This window comes from Rhinolophus ferrumequinum, chromosome 23, assembly GCF_004115265.2.
Source record: "Rhinolophus ferrumequinum isolate MPI-CBG mRhiFer1 chromosome 23, mRhiFer1_v1.p, whole genome shotgun sequence".
Lineage (NCBI taxonomy): Eukaryota > Metazoa > Chordata > Mammalia > Chiroptera > Rhinolophidae > Rhinolophus > Rhinolophus ferrumequinum.
In genome coordinates this window covers 10,027,382-10,045,931 of record NC_046306.1, presented here as the reverse complement: position 1 = coordinate 10,045,931, position 18,550 = coordinate 10,027,382, and the positions used below count along the sequence as shown (strand labels likewise).

The following is an 18,550-nucleotide window of genomic DNA, read 5'->3' as shown; positions in this document are numbered from 1 at the left end:
ACAAAAGAACAGATAAACAAAATGTGCTGTACACATACAACAGAATATTATTCAGCCATAATGAAGTTCTAATACATGCTACCACATAGATGAACCTTGAAATCACTACGCTAAGTGAAATAAGACACAAAAGGACAACTATTACATATTTCAACTTATATAATGTCTAGAATGGGCAAATTCATAGAGCATGTCAATAAAGGAGAGGTTACCAAGGATTGGGGAGCTATGGCTTAATGGGTACAGAGTTTCTGTTTGAGGCCATGAAAAAGTTATGGAAACATACAGTAGGGATGGCTATGCAACACTATGAAGGTAATTAATGCCACTGAATTGTCACTTTAAAATGATTAAAATGAAAAAAAGACACTGAACCTACTTTTGTGGTACAACTAGAACTCTGCTGCAAGTAGAAAGTGTTGATATGAAGGAACAAACGGCTATGAAGTGATTGGGTAATGCAGGAGGGCTTGCTATAGGAGGTGATGTTTAGGGAAAAGTTGCCTAGGGGAAGTAATCAAGAGCTGCGTTTAAGAGTAAGTAATATTTCCACAGGCAGAAAGGAGAGGAAAAGTTCCTGGTAAGCCTGAAACCTACTTTCTTAAGGACCCTGGAGCCACTGCCTGGGTTATAAATTTGGCCATGTTATTAACTAGCTCCGTGACCTTGGGAAGCCCCACCCCTACCCCGTGCCTCAATCTCCTCATCTGTAAAATGGTGATGGTAATGGTACCTTCTGCTAGGGTTGCTGTGAGGATTAAATTAGTTAATACATGTAAAAGAACTTAGATCAGTACGGGGCACATGGAAAATGTTCTATGTGTTAGGTATTCTTATTTTTAATTTTTTCCTTTTTTATGAAGATAAATGTTTATTGTGGGAAAAAAATCTAAGAAAATAAAAATCACTTAAAATTCTACCACCCAAAGATAATCACTGCTAACCGTTTACTGTAGTGTCTTCCACAATTTTTTGTATATAAACATACACCTACGGAGCTTATCCACGCACCTCTTGAGACTTTCTCGCTCGAACCCCGCACTCTCGGAGTTCCCACTGCCTTCTGAGCACCAAAACAATGGGATTTGACTAAAACAAAGCCCCGCCCCTTGATTTCGACACACGAAACCACGCCCCATATTGCCGCATGCGCACTCTCAGAGTTCGGGCTCGGTTGCTCCGCAAAGGCTTCTTCAAAACGGAAGTGATGTAGGCAGAGACGATGAGAAGGTTGCGGAAAAGTCAGGGCTGGTCTGCGTGCCCCGCTGGTTTCCGGAAGTAACTGCTGCGACAGCATGCTTGAGGAGCTGGGTTTTATCGGGACCATAGGTGAAGATGATGAGGTGCCTTTGGAGCCCGAGTCTGACTCCGGAAACGAGGAGGAGGAGGTATGAGCCGATCGGGAGTGCGGGCGCACCTGCGGGCAGACACGTTTCCTTGACTGCTCCCCTTCCCTGTGATTCCTCTGCTCCTGCCCCCAGGTCGTCAGCATCCGCCAGCCAGGCTGGCATGTGCCCCTAGAAGGGTCTCACCGGGACCCCAAGATCTTCCTCAGTTTCCTCGCCACGAGCTTTTCCTCGTCTCCGCACGGTGCCCGTGCCATGCCGTGTTGCTTTGGTGAACTCTACCCATTCACTGAACTGATATTTAATCCAGGCCCTGGGTCCTGGTTCCTGCTCAAGGAGCATGGTTATCCATTCGTTCATTATGCCAGTGTTTATTCAATACTTACACGTGCTACATCTAGTATTAAGCTTTTGGGACATGGCAATGAACAAGATGGGCGAGCACATCACTCTCCTGAAGCTTATGTTGGAGTGGTGGGGGGGGAGGACCGACATTAAGCAGTATGGCAGTTAAAAAGGGATCAATGTCACAAGAAAGGTGTTCGCCCTTCAAGATCCAGCCAGGGTGTTTTCCCCTCTGTGACCTCGTCTGCCCACCGACACCCCCAAACCTGCTCCATTTCAAGCCAGAAACTTTGGAGCCATCCTTGACAACCACTTCCTCCTTATTGCCCTCCAGTATTCCAAAAGCTAGCTTAGGAATCTCTCTTAAGCTTCTCCCCCTGTCTCTATTCTCACTGCTGCTCTCCTAATCCAGGCCAGGGCCATCCTGTGCCTGGATACCTAGAGTTCTATCATACCTGATCTCCAGCTCTTTCACTTAGCAGCCAGAACAATCTTTTCCATTCTTGAATGGAATACAAACATAAAGTAAGGACTGATGCAAATATGGCAAATGATAACGCAAAATTTCAAGTATAACGTACTATACAACTATCATCCATCGTTAAACGAAGTACCCGAGAAATGATAATCATTACTGATATTTATAATGATAAATAATGATAAATAATCATTACTGATGAAGTTGAAGGTCAGAGTCCTTATGAAGTTGTTTAAATCAAGTAAGCAAAAAAAAAAAAGAAAAAAAGGTCAAGATAGCACTTTTTAGTTCTCAGGATTAGTTTGTTTCAATTTATTCTCCTGAAGCCATAGTTCAGCCACTCCTTTTTCTTTTCCAATTTCCAAATGTATGGGTTTTTAAAGTTATCTTTTTTTTATTGGTGAAGGGGAACAGGACTTTATTGGGGAACAGTGTGTACTTCCAGCACTTTTTTTTCCCAAGTCAAGTTGTTGTCCTTTCAGTCTTAGTTGTGGAGGGTGCCGTTCAGCTTCAAGTTGTTGTCCTTTCGGTCTTAGTTGCAGGGTGCGCAGCCCACCATCCCTTGCGGGAGTCTAACCGGCAACCTTGTGGTTGAGAGGACGCGCTCCAACCAACTGAGCCATCCGGGAGCTCAGTGGCAGCTCAGCTCAAGGTGCCATGTTCAATCTTTAGTTGCAGGGGGTGCTGCCCACCATCCCTTGTGGGAGTCGAGGAATCAAACTGGCAACCTTGTGGTTGAGAGCCCACTGGCCTATGTGGGAATCGAACTGGCAGCCTTTGGAGTTAGGAGCATGGAGCTCCAACCACCTGAGCCACCGGGCTGGCCCCTAAAGTTATCTTTTTGTTATTTGTTTCCAACTTAATTGAATTGTGGTTAGAAAACAGAGTCAGTATAATACTGATTTTTTTCAAACTTACTGAAGATTTACTTAAAGGCCTACTATGTGATCAGTTTTTGCAACTATTCCATGTGTGCTCAGAAAGAATGCTTATTCTCTAATGGTAGGTGCAGTGCTCTCCATATGTTCATTGGAATGAAGCTTACTGATTGTGCCGTTCAACTTTTCTACACACTTCCTCATTGTCTGCTTGATCTAATCCATTGTTGAGAAGGGTGTGTTAAAATCTCCCATTTGTAGATTGGTCAGTTCCTTCTTGTCACCTGTCAATTTTTGCCTTGTAGATTCCTCTTCTTACTAGGTACCTTCATTTTTTTCTTTCTTTTCTAGTGTTCTTTCATCTCAGTCCCATAGTCACCCTTCTTGTCCTTCTTCTCAGGGGCCCATTGTGCTGGGCAGAAAGCAGAAAGCCTTGCAGAAAACCCGCAGTGCCGATTTCAACCCTGACTTCATTTTCACTGAGAAGGAGGGGATGTATGATGGCAGCTGGGCCATGGCTGATGTCATGAGCCAGCTCAAGAAGAAGGTGAGACTGATAGTGACAAGCATTTCCAGGCTTTGGGCTAATAAGGTTGGACAGTGGGTTACGGGGTCTAACCGTGACCTCACCTGCCTTTTGTCATTTGCCTACCTTCAGCAGATAGTGGGACTCCTTTGGAAATATGTGGTGTAGTTTTGATGGGGTAGGAAGAACTGGTCACAAATAACCTATAGTCCCGGTTAAAACTAAACAAGAATGAAATGTTGCAAAATGGATTTATTGCAAACTTTAGTTACAAACACATTCATTGATCTACAGATGATATTGAAAAGTATCAGAAATATTTTTTCCTTCTTTAAAATGCCCATGACAGCTTTTCCTGGAGGATGGGATGGTGAGCTCAGAATTACTTCAGTGCCTATAATAAAAGAGACCCTTCTTGATTTTGTAGACATTAAAAATGGGGGGGGGAAGTCTTCGAGGAAACCTGATAATACTTGTTCAATGGTTTAGGAATACCAAACATATAAATTGCTTGACTTAAAAAAAAAAAAAAAAAAAAAAGATGGACATAGCTATGTAAAAAATAGTCTGTTTTTCAGGTGTTTATTCCTTGTTTTGAATATTAGAAAGAAACTTTTGAAACAAAGAACAATCTAGCAGGTACCCTTGGTAGTCTAGACTCTGCCCCACAGATACTGTCATTCTCTGGTCACTTGCCAGGTAATCTCATGTGACCTCATTGTTTAGGGTCCCTGGTTCCCACATAGCACAGCCAAAGCTGCCACAAATGTCACTGTCATCTGCTTGTTTGCCAAGATTCCATGTTTTGTTTTGAATCTGGTTAAACAGCCAGAGGATACATGAAAGTTACTTTCTGTTTCGTGCCTTTCAAAGACAGATATTGCCTGTTCAGAGCAGTTTAATCCAGACTCTGCTGGTACTTGTTCTGATTGAAATAAAAGTGTTATCTTTTAAGGTCATCTTTAAGAGGATTCTTAAAAATGTATATATTCATATGGACCCAATGTAATGAAAGACTTGGTCTTATGAAGCTTACAGTTCAGCAGGGTAGAAAATAGCTAGGCAAATAATTACAGTTACCTGTAGTTATGGTGAGTGCCATAGCAGTTCAGGGTGCTTTGAGGATGCATAAAGGGGGCCTGCTGTTACTTACCCTTTCTAAAGTTTTAGCACTATCGAGCATTACCTGAATTTGCTTGGATTTCAACACTTTAATTAATAGGCTCAATTACTTTTGATTGGTAAGGGGAAGAGCTTTTCCAAGTAGTATTCAGATACAATGTGACCTCTCTTGGTAATTGTATCATTCTAAGTTGTAAATACCTTCCAAAATGTGGGTGTTCATATTGGTTTCAGGTAACTTAAAGTGTTTTTTTTCCCCACAAATAGACCACTTGTGTAATGTTTTGTTGGCCATCAATAATCTAAGGATTGATTAGTCAGTCCAAGGATAGACAACCTTTTTCTATATAAATATCTGAGACCTGACCCTCAGAAAAACCTTGCTTTGTCTCCTTCCCATATGAATATTCTCTTCATCTCTTGATTTTCATTTTTTTGGGAAGGCTAATTTCTTTATTTTGCCTTTGCTCAGGAGTTTCAGTAAAATTAACCTTACGAAGATGTTTTCTATGAGGTTATCAGACACAATTTAACTCAGCCAGGTCACAATTTCTTGGGGGAAAGAAAAACCTCTTTTCATCTCACATCTTGTTACACTTTGTTCCTATCTTATTGCTCCATGTAATTTTGGGAGGTAATCATCTCTTTATTTTTACCTGCAGAGGGCAGCTACGACATTAGATGAGAAGATTGAGAAAGTTCGAAAGAAAAGGAAAACAGAGGTGAGAAAGAAAGCAGTTACTTCTCTTCGTAGTTAAGCCCACAGCTTTACTCTTAACATGACCCCGCCGTTTCTCTTCAAGCCTGAGTTGAAATGTGGCTGGTGCCGGCACGCTTCTCTGTGTTTCTGTTGTTAACATCCACTGAGATCCACATAGTGTTCTGCCCAGGCTGGACAGCATAATATCACTTCGTGGATTCTGGATTTCCTGAAGTTTGTAGTCGCCTTGCTGTATTATAATTTTTTTTTCCAGCATAAAGAAGCCCAGCCTGGGAAGTCAGAGAAGGAGAAGGAAGCAAAGGAGGGGTCTGAACCGGAGGAACAGGAAGACCCTAAAGGGAAAGATGAGGAAGAGGAAGGCTCAGAAGATGAAGAATCAGAGACCGACTTCTCATCAGCTGATGAGCAAATCCTCACCAAAGCAGGTAGGTGACACAGTGGCGCTGCCAGAAACTGCAACAGGAAATTGGAACGTGTCCGCCTTGACTTTGTAGGATGTGCTATGCTCTGTTACACAGTTAAATTTAAGATCTCCATATTGAGCTCCTTTTAGCTTCTTTTTTTGAGGGTTTTTGTTAGGGTTGTACTTTGCAGGCAGAGTGTACTCTTTTCCTCATCTCCTGCCTCACACAGCTCTAGCACCTCTGTGACTCAAACTTATTTGGGATGATAGGTCCCCCGCAGCCCACTTCAGATGGGTCCAGCCATGTAGTAGGTACTCCATAAATATTTCTTGAAGAAACGAGCTTGAAAGCATCATATTACAGCTTAGTTGTTGAGAACCTGGTTTCTGGAACCTGGCAGATTTGCTTCCTGTCTGACCTTAGGTGGGTTACTTAGCTGCACTGCCACACAGTGACCTCAGCCATCAAACGCTGCTAATGACAGTCACTCCCTCACGGTGCTGCGTGGATTCAGTGAGGTATCCACATTAAGCACTCAAGGCCGTGTCTGGCAGTTGTAAATGCGCAATCAGTACAAGCCCTGACTGTCAGCTCTATTTTTCTCCCTAGATACACTCAAAGTAAAGGAGCGGAAAAAGAAGAAGAAAGGACAGGTGAGCATGGGCGTGGAAGACGGTGCGCAGCTTGTTTTTGCAACCTGAAAGGATTTCAAGGACATTTCATTTTCTGGGGCCCTTTTTGCTGAATGCTCATTGTCTTTTGATTTTCTGGCATAGGTAGCAGGAGGATTTTTTGAAGATGCGTCTCAGTATGATGAAAACCTCTCATTCCAGGACATGAACCTTTCCCGGCCTCTTCTGAAGGTAGTGGCTTCTTTTGGCAACCATGGGACTATCGCAGTCACCCCATAACTGGGCTCTTTGCCTCCCTAAACGCTGTTGTCCATACAGCTGCCAGACAATCCTCTGAAACAAAAAGTTCCCTCTTGGCCTATAAGGCCCTGCCCCTGCTAGTCCCTCCCATGATGTCTCTTAGCTTTCAGTCCACTCTGGCCACACTGGCCGCCTCACTGGCCCTCCAACCGGTTGGGCATCTTCTTCCTCAGGGCCTTTGCATGTGCTGTTCTCCCTGCCTGGATGATTCTTCCAGAAATCTCACCTCAGTAGGGTTCTACTCAGTATCCCCTGCTCAATGAGACCTTCCCCGACAGCCCTGCTGTAAATTGCACTCATTCCCTCCCCCCGCACTTCCCAGCCACCTTGACCGCTGTAATTTTCTCCATAGCACTTATTCCCACATGACGTGTTTGTTTTTGGTCTGTTTTTCTTACCAGATTGTGAGATTCCCGAGAGCAGGGTTTTTATTTATTTTGTTTACTGCTCTATCCTCAGTGCCTAGAACAGTGTCTCACACACGATAGGCACAATAAATGTTTGTGGATTGAATGACTGGGAGGGACTAAGATAGTTACTACTTGTTTGGAAACCTGCCTTGTTTGTTTCATGCTGCCACCCCGTCTCCCTCTGTCTAACCATTTCTTTTGTCTTCAGGCCATTACAGCAATGAACTTTAGGCAGCCCACCCCGATCCAGAAGGCATGCATACCTGTGGGACTGTTGGGGAAGGACATCTGTGCCTGTGCAGCCACTGGGACAGGTGCATAGGACAGGGACTTGGGGAGGGGGAAGGCAGAAGGAGGATGTTTAACCTAGAACAGGCACTAGGTTGACTTTCCAGAAGGCTGCTTTGCTACATATACAAGTATAATTTTTAATGCAGTAACACCAACTACTCTGTTTAGTAATTCCCTTTTTAAAAAACTTACAATATATTTTTTTATTTCTTTAAATACTCTTTACTTTTTAAACATAATGGTTGCATGGTATTTTATTACATGACTGTTTCTACTACGTAATTAACTGCACTAATGTGCAATGTTGCACATTACTTTTATAAACATCACTTTTATAAAATCTTTTACTCCTGTGACGGGGGCCTATCATGGCAGAGACAGGTGGTCGTGGTCATAGAGTCACCCTGATAGGATTAAATGAAGATGACCTTCACCAGACGCCCTGCCACCTGTGGCCCATGACTATTGTACATATTTCTGTGCTCAGGTAAAAACCTATGCCTTGAAGGGACTGAAGCTCTTCTCCTTGCTTTCTTCCTGCCCTTGCCTCCAGGTAAAACTGCTGCTTTTGCACTGCCCGTCTTGGAGCGTCTAATCTACAAACCCCGCCAGGCTCCCGTAACCCGCGTGCTGGTGCTGGTTCCCACCCGAGAACTGGGCATCCAGGTACACTCGGTCACCAAGCAGCTGGCCCAGTTCTGCAACATCACTACCTGCCTGGCTGTGGGTGAGTGTCTGGCCGAGGGCTGCCAGCCCCTGGGAGACTCATGCCGTGGTGGAGGATGGATGTGTCCCACTCTCTGAGGATGACGGGTGCTGTGAAAGCCTTTATGGGATTGCATCCACTCAAAAAAACTGGACGGTGTGTTTTCATAGTAGATAGTCGGGGAGAGGGGAAAGGGTTTGATTGAGACTTAACCAGTCTTGCAGAATGAAATTTCAAAATTATGAAAAAAATTTTTCTTCATACTAAACCAATTTAGGATATAATTTCTGCTTTGCATGAATCATGAATCTCTTATTATTTGGGGCAGAATTTTTCTGATGATGTTATATGATAGTAAAATGAATCTAACGTTCATTTTACCCTCCTTATGCAATGGGAAGTCAAAAGTGATGTGGAAATCGGTTTGACGCTGCTTCTCTGAATCCTTAGATGCTTGAATCGTTCTATTCTGAAGTGCCTTTGTGTCATCATCTTTTTTTCTTTTAATTTTTTTTAATTGGGGAATATTGGGCAACATTAGCTCCAAGTCAAGTTGTTGTCTTTCAGTCTAGTTGTGGAGGGCGCAGCTCAGCTCCAAGTCCAGTCGCCATTTTCAGTCTAGTTGCAGGGGGTGCAGCCCACCGACCCATGCGGGAATCGAACTGGCAACCTTGTTGTTGAGAGCTCACTCTAACCAACTGAGCCACCCGGCTGCCCCTCTTTTTTGATTTTTGCGTTTAGCACAGTCGTAATTAAATAATGTTTCTCCAGATACATTGTGAAGTGCGTGCAAGCATGGCCTTTGTCAGTTTTATTCTCTGCTCTTTCCTCTGCATCTGGCATGAGACCTGACAGGTGGCAGGGCTCAGTAGGGACCGGTGAATGACTGAACCGGCTGCCTGGTGGGGACTTTATCTTTGCAGGTGGCCTGGATGTGAAGTCTCAGGAAGCAGCTCTTCGGGCCGCACCTGACATCCTCATCGCCACTCCGGGCCGACTCATTGATCACCTCCACAACTGCCCTTCCTTCCACCTGAGCAGCATCGAGGTGCTCATCCTGGATGAGGCTGACAGGTACACCTGAAACAGGGGGGCCCCAGACCCAGCCAGGAGCCTTCCACCCTGTATCATGCTACATGGCTCTGGTTTAGCTGCTCATGTTTGGGCCTTTGTCTGTCCTTAGCCCAGATTAATCTGCTCTCTTTCTCTTCCTGTAATGTAATGGTTAAAAGGGAAGGTAGTTCAGATCCTGGCTCTGCCTCTTCCTGACAGGCTTGGAAACATCAGTTAGATTCTCAAGGCAAAGCCTTCTCTTGTTTGTAAGTGGAGGATAAGAATAGTACCACCCTCAGGGTGTTAAGGTCTCAAGGAGTAAGTTGGGTAAAGTGCCAGTGTAGTGAGGATCCCACAAACAGCCTCTGTTACTGTGATGAGGGGGTGACTCCCTCCCACCCCCTCCGCCCTTCCTTTCTCTCACATGTGTCCTGTCTGCTCACTTCTTCATGACTGTACAGAATGAAGTCTTGATGACCTGACCTGGTCTAGTGAGTGAGGTGGAGCAGGGGGAGGGGGTCCCCAAAATACCAAAGCCTGTTCAGGTTTACTCTCAAATTGAAGCATCGCCAGACTGAACAGGTCCTTAACCAAGCTTCTGATCCCGTCTGCTGCTCCCTCCCCCTTCCCATCCCCGTGAACAGCAACTCCTTCCTTCCAGTTGTTCAGGCCAGAATTCTTAGCATCATTCTTATCTCCTCGTTTTCACACCCCATAAGAGATCCATTGCTAAATCCTATCACACTCGTCCACTTTGGGGCTTCTGCATTTGTCATTCTCCGGCTTGGAATGCATTCTTCACCTCCTCAGGTTTCTGCTCCAGTTGTCACTTACCTGAGGGGCCTTTGCTGGCCATTCTCTGTAACGTCCCTGCCCTTCCCCCACCCCCTCTACCTCATCCTTCCCATCCTGCCTTATGTCCTCGGAGGTGCTACACCTCTCTGACCTCCTACATCGTTCGGTACCTGAATGCCGGTGTGGTGGTTGTGTCTCTCCTCTTCCCTAGAAGGTCATATTTGTGAAGGGCCGGCTTTGTGTTGCTTGCAGCTGCATTCCAGTGCCCAGGGCCGTCTCGAATCTAGCAGGTGCTCAGTGAGTGTTGAATAACTGATCGACTGACTCTCCCAGAGTGAAGGAACCATTCCTGAGTCCTGAAGGAAGTAAAGGAGGTCATTCTAACTAAGCCAAGGGAACATGATGTGATTTAGGTTTTAAAGGGGAAGGGAATTGTATTCTTTAAACATGTCAGTATCTTAAAGGACCATGAAAAGCTATGGAAGTTTCAGATTAAGAAGACACAACAATTAAATGCTATACCTGATGCTCCACTGGAAGGAGAAATACTGTGAAGGACTGGGTCAGTTGAAAACAACGGGAGTCAAAGTAATCTCAGAGATGATTATTACCAACAAAGAGTAAAGGCCCCTTTGCCAATGGAGAGAGCTGGCAGACCCCCCATTAACCAGCTTATCAGACTCACCTCAGTGGCACTAGAACAAACTGATGATGTGTGTCTCCTGGCGGAGTGAAAGCGAAGTGCACGCCTGCACATTCTCCCAGCGGTGGTGACTTACTGAATTTAGTCACTGGGAAATAATTAGACAAATACAGAGTGTGAAAAAGGGTGAGGGGACTTTTCCAGATGAAGGGAGACTAAAGATACATGACAACCAAATACAACCGAGGAATTTTGGTTCCTGGACTAGAAAAGTAAAAAGACAGCTATAAAACGGTTATTTGGGGGACCGTCAGGAAAATTTGAATATGGACTGTATTTTAGATATTATTTAAACACTTAACATTCTTGGGTGTGATAAATGACATTGTGGTTACATAGGAGAAGGTCATTGTTTTTAGGGAATGTGTGCTGGAAGGGATAAAATGTCATGATGTCTGCAACTAATTTGCAAATATGTCGTTCAGTTAAAAATAAGCACATGTGGCCAAATGATAATTCTTAGTGAATCTTGTAGAAAGGGTAAAATGACAAATATTAATGCTAATAAAGCAAGTACGTACATGAGCCTGAAACATAACCAATGACAACGTGAAAATATTGCCTGTCTGGTCTTTTCTGCTCGTCGCTGCGACAGAAGCGAGCTCAGCCCCTCTCTCCTGACTCCTTGCCTTCCCTGCTCCCCAGGATGCTGGACGAGTACTTTGAGGAGCAGATGCAGGAGATCATCCGCATGTGTTCTCACCAGCGCCAGACGATGCTCTTCTCGGCCACGATGACAGATGAGGTGGGCCGTGGGGATCCTCCTTGGCGGGGTAAATGGAGAAGGCAGCACCGTGGACCCCGGGCTGGGCTGGAGGGCATGGCCTGGGCTGAGCATGGGCTTGTCTGCCGCTCTGCGTCATGCCAGGTGAGTGAGCACCCCGTCTTTGTGCCTGGCAGGTCAAAGATCTGGCTTCTGTCTCCTTGAAGAACCCCGTCCGGATATTTGTGAATAGCAACACGGATGTGGCCCCTTTCCTGCGGCAGGAGTTCATCCGAATTCGGCCAAATCGGGAAGGGGACCGGGAAGCCATCGTGGCAGGTGAAAGCCCAGGGTGGGACTGGACAGGTGGGACTGGGCAGCGTGGGGTGCTTGACTCCCTTGGCCTCATGGGTGCCACCCTGGCACCTTTCCACCCAGTCTCCCCTATCCCAATGCATAGTGTTGCCATTCATCCACTTGTGCTATGAATCCTTCCTCCCTTTCTTTTATCATCTCACCTCCCTCCCACCATCCAGTCCTCTATGTCCAGCTGAACTTTCCACCAATTCCCCCCACGTGCCCCTCTGGCCCTTAGTCCAGGCCACTACCATCTGTTGCCTGGATTATCGCAGCAGTCTCTTACGTGGCCGTCCTGCTTCCACCCTTGTCCCTTGGTAATCCATTCTCCACGCTGTAGATCATTTAAAATGCTTGTTTACAAATGAGCATTTGTCCCTGCTATTTCCTTATTTCAAGCCCTCTGGTTTCTTCCATTGCTTTGACTAAAATCCACGCGCCCTAGCGAGCAAGTCCTGTCAGCCCCTCTGGGACTGGCTCCTGTCTGCCTGTTGCCTTTGCTCACGGCACGCCAGCCACCTCACCTGCTTCCGCTTTCTCAAACCACCAAGCTTGGCCTGCATGTACGCTTGCTCTTTTCTCTGCCTGGAATCTTCCCTCAAATGTCCTCATGGATGAGCCTACCTTGCGTTCAGCCTGTGAGAGGCCAGCCCTGAAGCGACCTCCCCCTCCTCCCTTCACTCTCTCGACGCGTTCATCACCCTCAGGGATCAATCGGCCTGTCCCCGCCCGAGGGCAGGGACCTCGCCTTGGTGCCTGGTGCTGGGCACAGCAGCACTTCGCAGGCAAGGAGGGAGTCTGTCCTGGAGGTGGCTGCTGGCTCACTCTTCTCTCCCTGCCAGCTCTACTGACGAGAACCTTCACTGACCACGTGATGCTCTTCACCCAGACCAAGAAGCAGGCCCATCGCATGCACATCCTCCTGGGGCTCATGGGGCTGCAGGTGGGCGAGCTGCACGGCAACCTGTCACAGACGCAGCGGCTGGAGGCCCTCCGGTAAAGGGGGACACTGGGCTCCCACCACCCTCCTCAGGCAGGTCAGAGAGGGCTCTCCTCATTTGAAAGGGGGAAATACCACCCAGGGGTTGTGTTAGAGTAATAGCGGGGATCGCAGGGAGCGCTGTTTCCCACTTCAGACATTGTGGTCTAACCACCGGAAGGTCACGTCTTAGATACATTCAGAACTCTGACGTCATAGTCTCGTAGAAGATCATACTCACGCTGCAGGACTTGAGCGTGGGAGCTGCTGAGTGGGGCCACAGCAGGAAATGCTGACTGAGGAAGGCTGAGCACACATTCTGTTCTCCGCAGCTTTTCCAGCACAGTAGACAAACCTGGGTCTGATGGAACGAGATTCACAATCCAAGCTAGATGCCAGTTCTGGCCATTTTCTTTGCCAGGCCCTGTGCAGTGTGCTTTTCTGTGTGGTTCCTTGTTTCATTCTCACAGAACGGTGTCAGCCTGGCAGGCAGGGAGAAACCCTTCAGAATTCTCCACCTGTCCCTGTTCACTCACAGGCAGCTGAAAGTTGTTTTTTAAAGAAAGGCTGTTTTGAATGCTGAGACATTTGCATATGCTACTTCCTGCAGTCTAGCTCTGTGGTTCCCACAGTTGCATGTGTATAGGAATAGGAATTACTCCTTAAGGTGATACACAAAAACAACGTTTGCTCCACTGTGTCATTATTTAAGGGGGAGTGTAAATGTCAGTGGGCTGACATTTAGGGTCTGTCCCCACCAAGACAGTACACTCTGCTGCTGCTGGACTTCAAATGGATTTGTGTTCGTTCTGCTGGCTCAGAGCATTATTGGGGTCGGGAATCTGAATGAACATCTCTTTGTGGCTATTTCCAGGCGCTTTAAGGATGAACAGATTGACATCCTCGTGGCCACAGATGTGGCAGCCCGTGGACTTGACATTGAGGGGGTCAAAACGGTGAGCAGGCTCCATCTTCCTTGAATTTTTGGTGGGAGTCTCTTGGCCTCCTTGTATGTATCCCTGCTCTTCCCCCAACTCCCAGGTATAGCTGATGCTCAACTTTGACCTTCCAGGTAATCAACTTCACAATGCCCAACACCATCAAACATTACGTCCACCGGGTGGGGCGAACGGCGCGTGCCGGCAGGGCTGGGCGATCGGTCTCTCTGGTGGGAGAAGAGGAGCGAAAGATGCTGAAGGAGATTGTGAAGGCCGCCAAGGCCCCTGTGAAGGCCCGGATACTTCCGCAAGGTGAGCAGGCACCACTGCACTAGGTCAGGGCAGTTTGGGTAGGTGGGCCAGGGTCCTCGATCAGACCCCATGGGACGGGGCAGGGGCAGAGGGTAACAGGCGAGAGCAGGTGCCTTGCAGTTAGGAGCCAGATTGGAACCCAGCTCTGCCACCTTGCTGAGGAGCTTGGGCAAGTCTCACCTCACCTCTGGGTTTTGGTCTCTCTTTGTGTAAAGGAGAATAACGATAAATTTGTGCCCCAGGTGTCTCATTCATAGATATTTTCCAACCTTTGGGAAGAGAAAGCCTCTTCTTGAGGCAAAATCCCCACTAATTCCCCCTCCTCCCACCCAGCCCCCCGATTCTTGAGGGGCACAGATTGGGGAGGAGGTCAGCACTCATTCTTTTTTAATATCTTTCATTCTTTTTGTTCTTCTCATCTGAAGGAGTCATATAAAGCACATTGTTTTTAATTATTTTTTAAAATTAAAAAATAAGACATATTCATTGTTAGAAATTAGTAAATAAAGTAAGAGCAAAAAAATGTCAAGGAACTCACCACTGTTGGTATTTAGGTACATATCCTTTCTGATGTTTTTTCCACTCATATGTGCCTTTTTCTTTTCGTTTTCATTTAATTCATTCAGTCAGCAAGCAATTATTGAAAACTACTGGGTGCCTGGTGCTATTTATTCTATGCTAGGTATTAGGGATATAGCAGGACACAAAATAGCTGATACTCTGGTGGGAGACAGATATAATAAATAAGCTAATAGAAGATGTGATGGAGAACTACAGGAGGAGAGGTGCCTGCTTTAGAAAAGCAGTGCAGGAAAGGCCTCTGAACAGATGGCATTTGAACTGAGTCCTGGATGACAAGAATGAGGTGGCCATGAGCAGTCTGGGGACAGTGTGCGAAGCAGAGGAAAGGAGGGCAAAGCCTTTGAGGCAGAAACAAACTTGGAGTGCGAGTAAAAGGGAAGGAAGGCCAGAGGGCCCAAGGTACGGGGTGCAAGAGGGAGATTGAAGGTCAGAGAGGTGAGCAGGGGCCGTGCTTAGGGTTTTGGAATCGATTCAAAGAGCAACAGGAAACCTTTGGGGGCGGGATGGGAGAGGCTGCTAAGCTGAGAAGTCACACATGAAAAACCCTCCATTTTCTATGTCACTAAATGCATCTACGTTATTTTCAACAACAGCACAATATTCACCCTTATTTTAACATCTTTTTTGTTCTCTTCCCTCGAGACGTCATCCTCAAATTCCGGGACAGGATTGAGAAAATGGAGAAAGATGTGTATGCAGTTCTGCAGCTAGAGGCTGAGGAAAAAGAGATGCAGCAGTCGGAAGCCCAGGTGAGACGGTGAGGAGCCCTCTGGTTCACAGCACTGCCCGGTGAGCACACGGAGCCCTGCTGGTCCAGCCCCTCCAAAACGCTGCGGCTGCCAAACAGAGCTTCAGAACCCCAGGCATTTGCAGGCCAGGGCTTCCTGCAGTTGCTACGTTGTATTATCAGATACAGGTTTCACGGCAGTCACCCTTTGGCTGTCTCCACAGATCAACACAGCAAAGCGGATCCTAGAGAAAGGGAAGGAGGAGCCTGAGAGGAGCTGGTTCCAGACCAAAGAAGAGAAGAAGAAGGAAAAAGGTACGTCGGGAAGAGTCTTCAGAAAGCTAAATGTAGAATTCATAGTACCCAACAATCCCACTCCTAGGTCTATACCCAGAAGAACTGAAAACGGGGACTCAGATGGATACTTGTACGCTAGTGTTCACTGAAGTGTTATTCACCATGGCCAAAGGGTGGAAGCAGCTCATGTCCCTGAACAGATGAACAGAGACATGAGATGTGTGTACACACGATGGAATATTCTTTAGCCATAATGAAGTTCTGGTGCATGCTGCAAGGATGAACCGTGAAAACATGCTACGTGAAATAATCTAGACACCAAAGGATGAATAATTATGATTCTGCTTACGTGAGGTACCTAGACAGGCAAATTCATGGACATAGAAAGTAGAATAGAGATTACCAGGGGCTCGTGGAGGCAGTTATTACCTCGTGGAGGCAGTAATGGTTACAGAGCTTCAGTTTGGGATGATGAAAAAGTTTTAGAAACAGATAACGGTAATGGTTGTACAATATTGTGAATGTAATTAATGCTGCTGAATTGTACACTTAATAATGGGTAAAATGGCGAGTTTTTGTTATATATTTTGTCACAATTTATAAAAAGGTAGGTCAGGAAGAGATTTTTGGTTTTTTTTTTTGTAACTATACTGTGGTAAGTAGTACAGGGACATGAGTGAACTAAATCCTCATCTTTCACGATAGGAGGTAGATAATGAATGTCTGAAGTGGGTTAATCAAGACATAGTGGAACAAGCAGGTTATTTAGTGAGATGGAGATAATCACCAGGAAAGGAAGTGATTCCTGCTTCTCGTTGTAAGCCCTGATGTGCCAGTTTAAAATGTGTACTTCTTATTGTGTGTTCAGAAAAAGATATAAAATGGTACCCGTAATCTCATGCTCTTTTTTCATCCCAGTTGCTAAGGTTCTGCAGGAGTTTGACTTGGCCTTAAGAGGAAAGAAAAAAAGGAAGAAGTTTATGAAGGATGCCAAGAAAAAGGGGGAGATAACAGTGAGTGCCCTCTCCTTTGAAGCTGGGTCCCTGTCCAGTGAAATGGGACAAGGCTGTCTGCTTGGTCTGTTCCATATTCAGACGCCATCCTCTCCCCAGGCAGAGGAAAGGTCCCAGTTCGAAATCCTCAAGGCACAGATGTTTGCCGAGCGGCTGGCCAAGAGGAATCGCAGAGCCAAGCGGGCCCGAGCAATGCCTGAGGAGGAGCCAGCGCGAGGCCCTGGTAGGCGTACAGGGGACCCACAGGAGCTGCTAGGAAGGGTCTCCCTGAAACCTGTCTTTGTGGTCAGGGAGAAAGTGGAGGGATGGTGATAAGAGCCCACGTTTTGAGTGACGAGTATGTACTAGTGTGTACAGCTATACCTTTATTGGCTCCAAGCGGTGAAGTGCGCCTGTGGTTAGTGGGAATAGCTAGGATTTGAAGCCAGGCCTTTCTGACTCTGGCGGAGCAGGTCAGGGTAGAATAAAGATCGCCATTTCACGTGTAAGTGGTCCATTTCACTTTGGACTCTGCAATCATTCTTTGGAGTTGGATCTTCAAACCTGGTACTTCTGATTCCTTATCCCTTTTCTGCCAGGATCGGATGTCTCACCTCCATGTCAATAAATCATCCGGGCACGGCTTCCACTGAACTTGGAACCATTACCCTGAGCTTAAGGGGATTTGGGAGCTAGGGCCGAAGAGGACTTATCTAACCCACTGTTTTCTGTACACAGCCAAAAAGCAAAAACAGGTGAAAAAATCTGTATTTGATGAAGAACTCACCAACACGAGCAAGAAGGCCCTGAAACAGTATCGAGCTGGGTAGGGTTTTAAGTCGTCGTGCTCTTGGTATTTTGATGAAAGCTATGAATCCTCCCTCCTTCCCCGCTCCCAATTCTCATATACCTATAGCTTTATAGTACATCATTTCAAGAGCTTTTGTCTGCCCACCCCCCACCAGCCCATCTGTGAATCCCAGGGTGAGAACAGGAGAGAAGTGTTGAGGCCCTCCTGCCTTGGAGGTGAAATGGTACATTTTTGGTTCAGATCTAGAGCTTTCCTTCAACAGTGATAGAACCCCAAACAAAGGATGCTGGTTTGCTGTTAGGCATGTGTTGTCCACCCCTACGCCCCACACTCCCCTAGGCCTGGATTGGGGTAGGGACAAACTACGCTTCCCAAGGGAGGGCCTCTTCGTCTTGTTTTCCAGCTGAGTCCTGATTTCCACAAACCCATACTGTCAGGTGGAAACACAGGCCTGGTACCTCAGGACCTGAAAAGGATGCATCCGTTGATGCTGCTGCTTTGTGTGGGAGCTGGGTGGGATGGGGGTGAGACATCACCCATTTTTCCAACAGCTTTGTTTCAGCATCTCATCTTCTCTCACACACAGCCCCTCCTTTGAAGAAAGGAAACAGTTAGGCTTGCCCCACCAGAGACGAGGAGGAAACTTTAAATCTAAGTCCAGGTAATGTTGGCAGTTCGGGAGGGCCAGAGGTGATGACTGGGATTGGAGAAGAAACCTTTCATGGGAAAGGAGCTCTTCCTTCCTCTTTCTGGTCATGGGGGTTGGTCTTTTACTGTGTTGATTTTTTTAAAAATTAAATTTATTGGGGTAACATTGGATAACAACATTATGTTATTTATCCTAATACATTTTCTGTATATTGTATTGTGTGCTCACTACCCGAAGTCTGTTCTTCCATCACCATATATTTGACCTCCCTCATTTTCTTAATAGGTACAAGAGGAAGTAGCCATGGTGGCCTCAAGAAGTTTGTGGGGTGGCCCTTAGATCTCCTCCTTGTGGGAAGTCATCCTGACTTGTTTTTTTCTCCACTTGTAAAAAAACTCTTTAAAAACTTTTAAGTCTGTGTCATTTGTACATTAAAAAAAAAAAGTCAGCCTCCCTCATGCTAATTAGCTTTCACATAAAGAATATACTGAAT

General features: G+C 46.2%; 1 protein-coding gene across 1 annotated transcript; it reads left to right on the top strand.

Moving 5' to 3' along the window:
• The first annotated feature begins 1,196 nt into the window (after positions 1-1,196).
• On the top strand, positions 1,197-18,489 carry DDX27 (DEAD-box helicase 27). Its single transcript, XM_033094916.1, has 21 exons — positions 1,197-1,388; positions 3,448-3,594; positions 5,358-5,417; positions 5,670-5,841; positions 6,430-6,473; positions 6,597-6,683; positions 7,371-7,476; positions 8,007-8,180; positions 9,083-9,233; positions 11,356-11,455; positions 11,611-11,752; positions 12,613-12,766; positions 13,624-13,705; positions 13,822-13,999; positions 15,224-15,330; positions 15,533-15,623; positions 16,524-16,618; positions 16,718-16,841; positions 17,336-17,423; positions 17,995-18,069; positions 18,343-18,489. The coding sequence occupies exons 1-21, from the start codon at positions 1,296-1,298 to the stop codon at positions 18,356-18,358; spliced, it is 2,286 nt and encodes a 761-aa protein (XP_032950807.1). The 5' UTR covers positions 1,197-1,295; the 3' UTR covers positions 18,359-18,489.
• Positions 18,490-18,550: the final 61 nt, after the last annotated feature.

Bases quoted from the DNA above. Each gene is read 5' to 3' on its own strand.
- DDX27 (XM_033094916.1), top strand. From the start codon at position 1,296: ATGCTTGAGGAGCTGGGTTTTATCGGGACCATAGGTGAAGATGATGAG. The intron at 5,842-6,429 runs GTAGGTGACACA...TTTTCTCCCTAG, and splicing joins GCAAATCCTCACCAAAGCAG to ATACACTCAAAGTAAAGGAG. The intron at 6,684-7,370 runs GTAGTGGCTTCT...TTTTGTCTTCAG, and splicing joins TTTCCCGGCCTCTTCTGAAG to GCCATTACAGCAATGAACTT.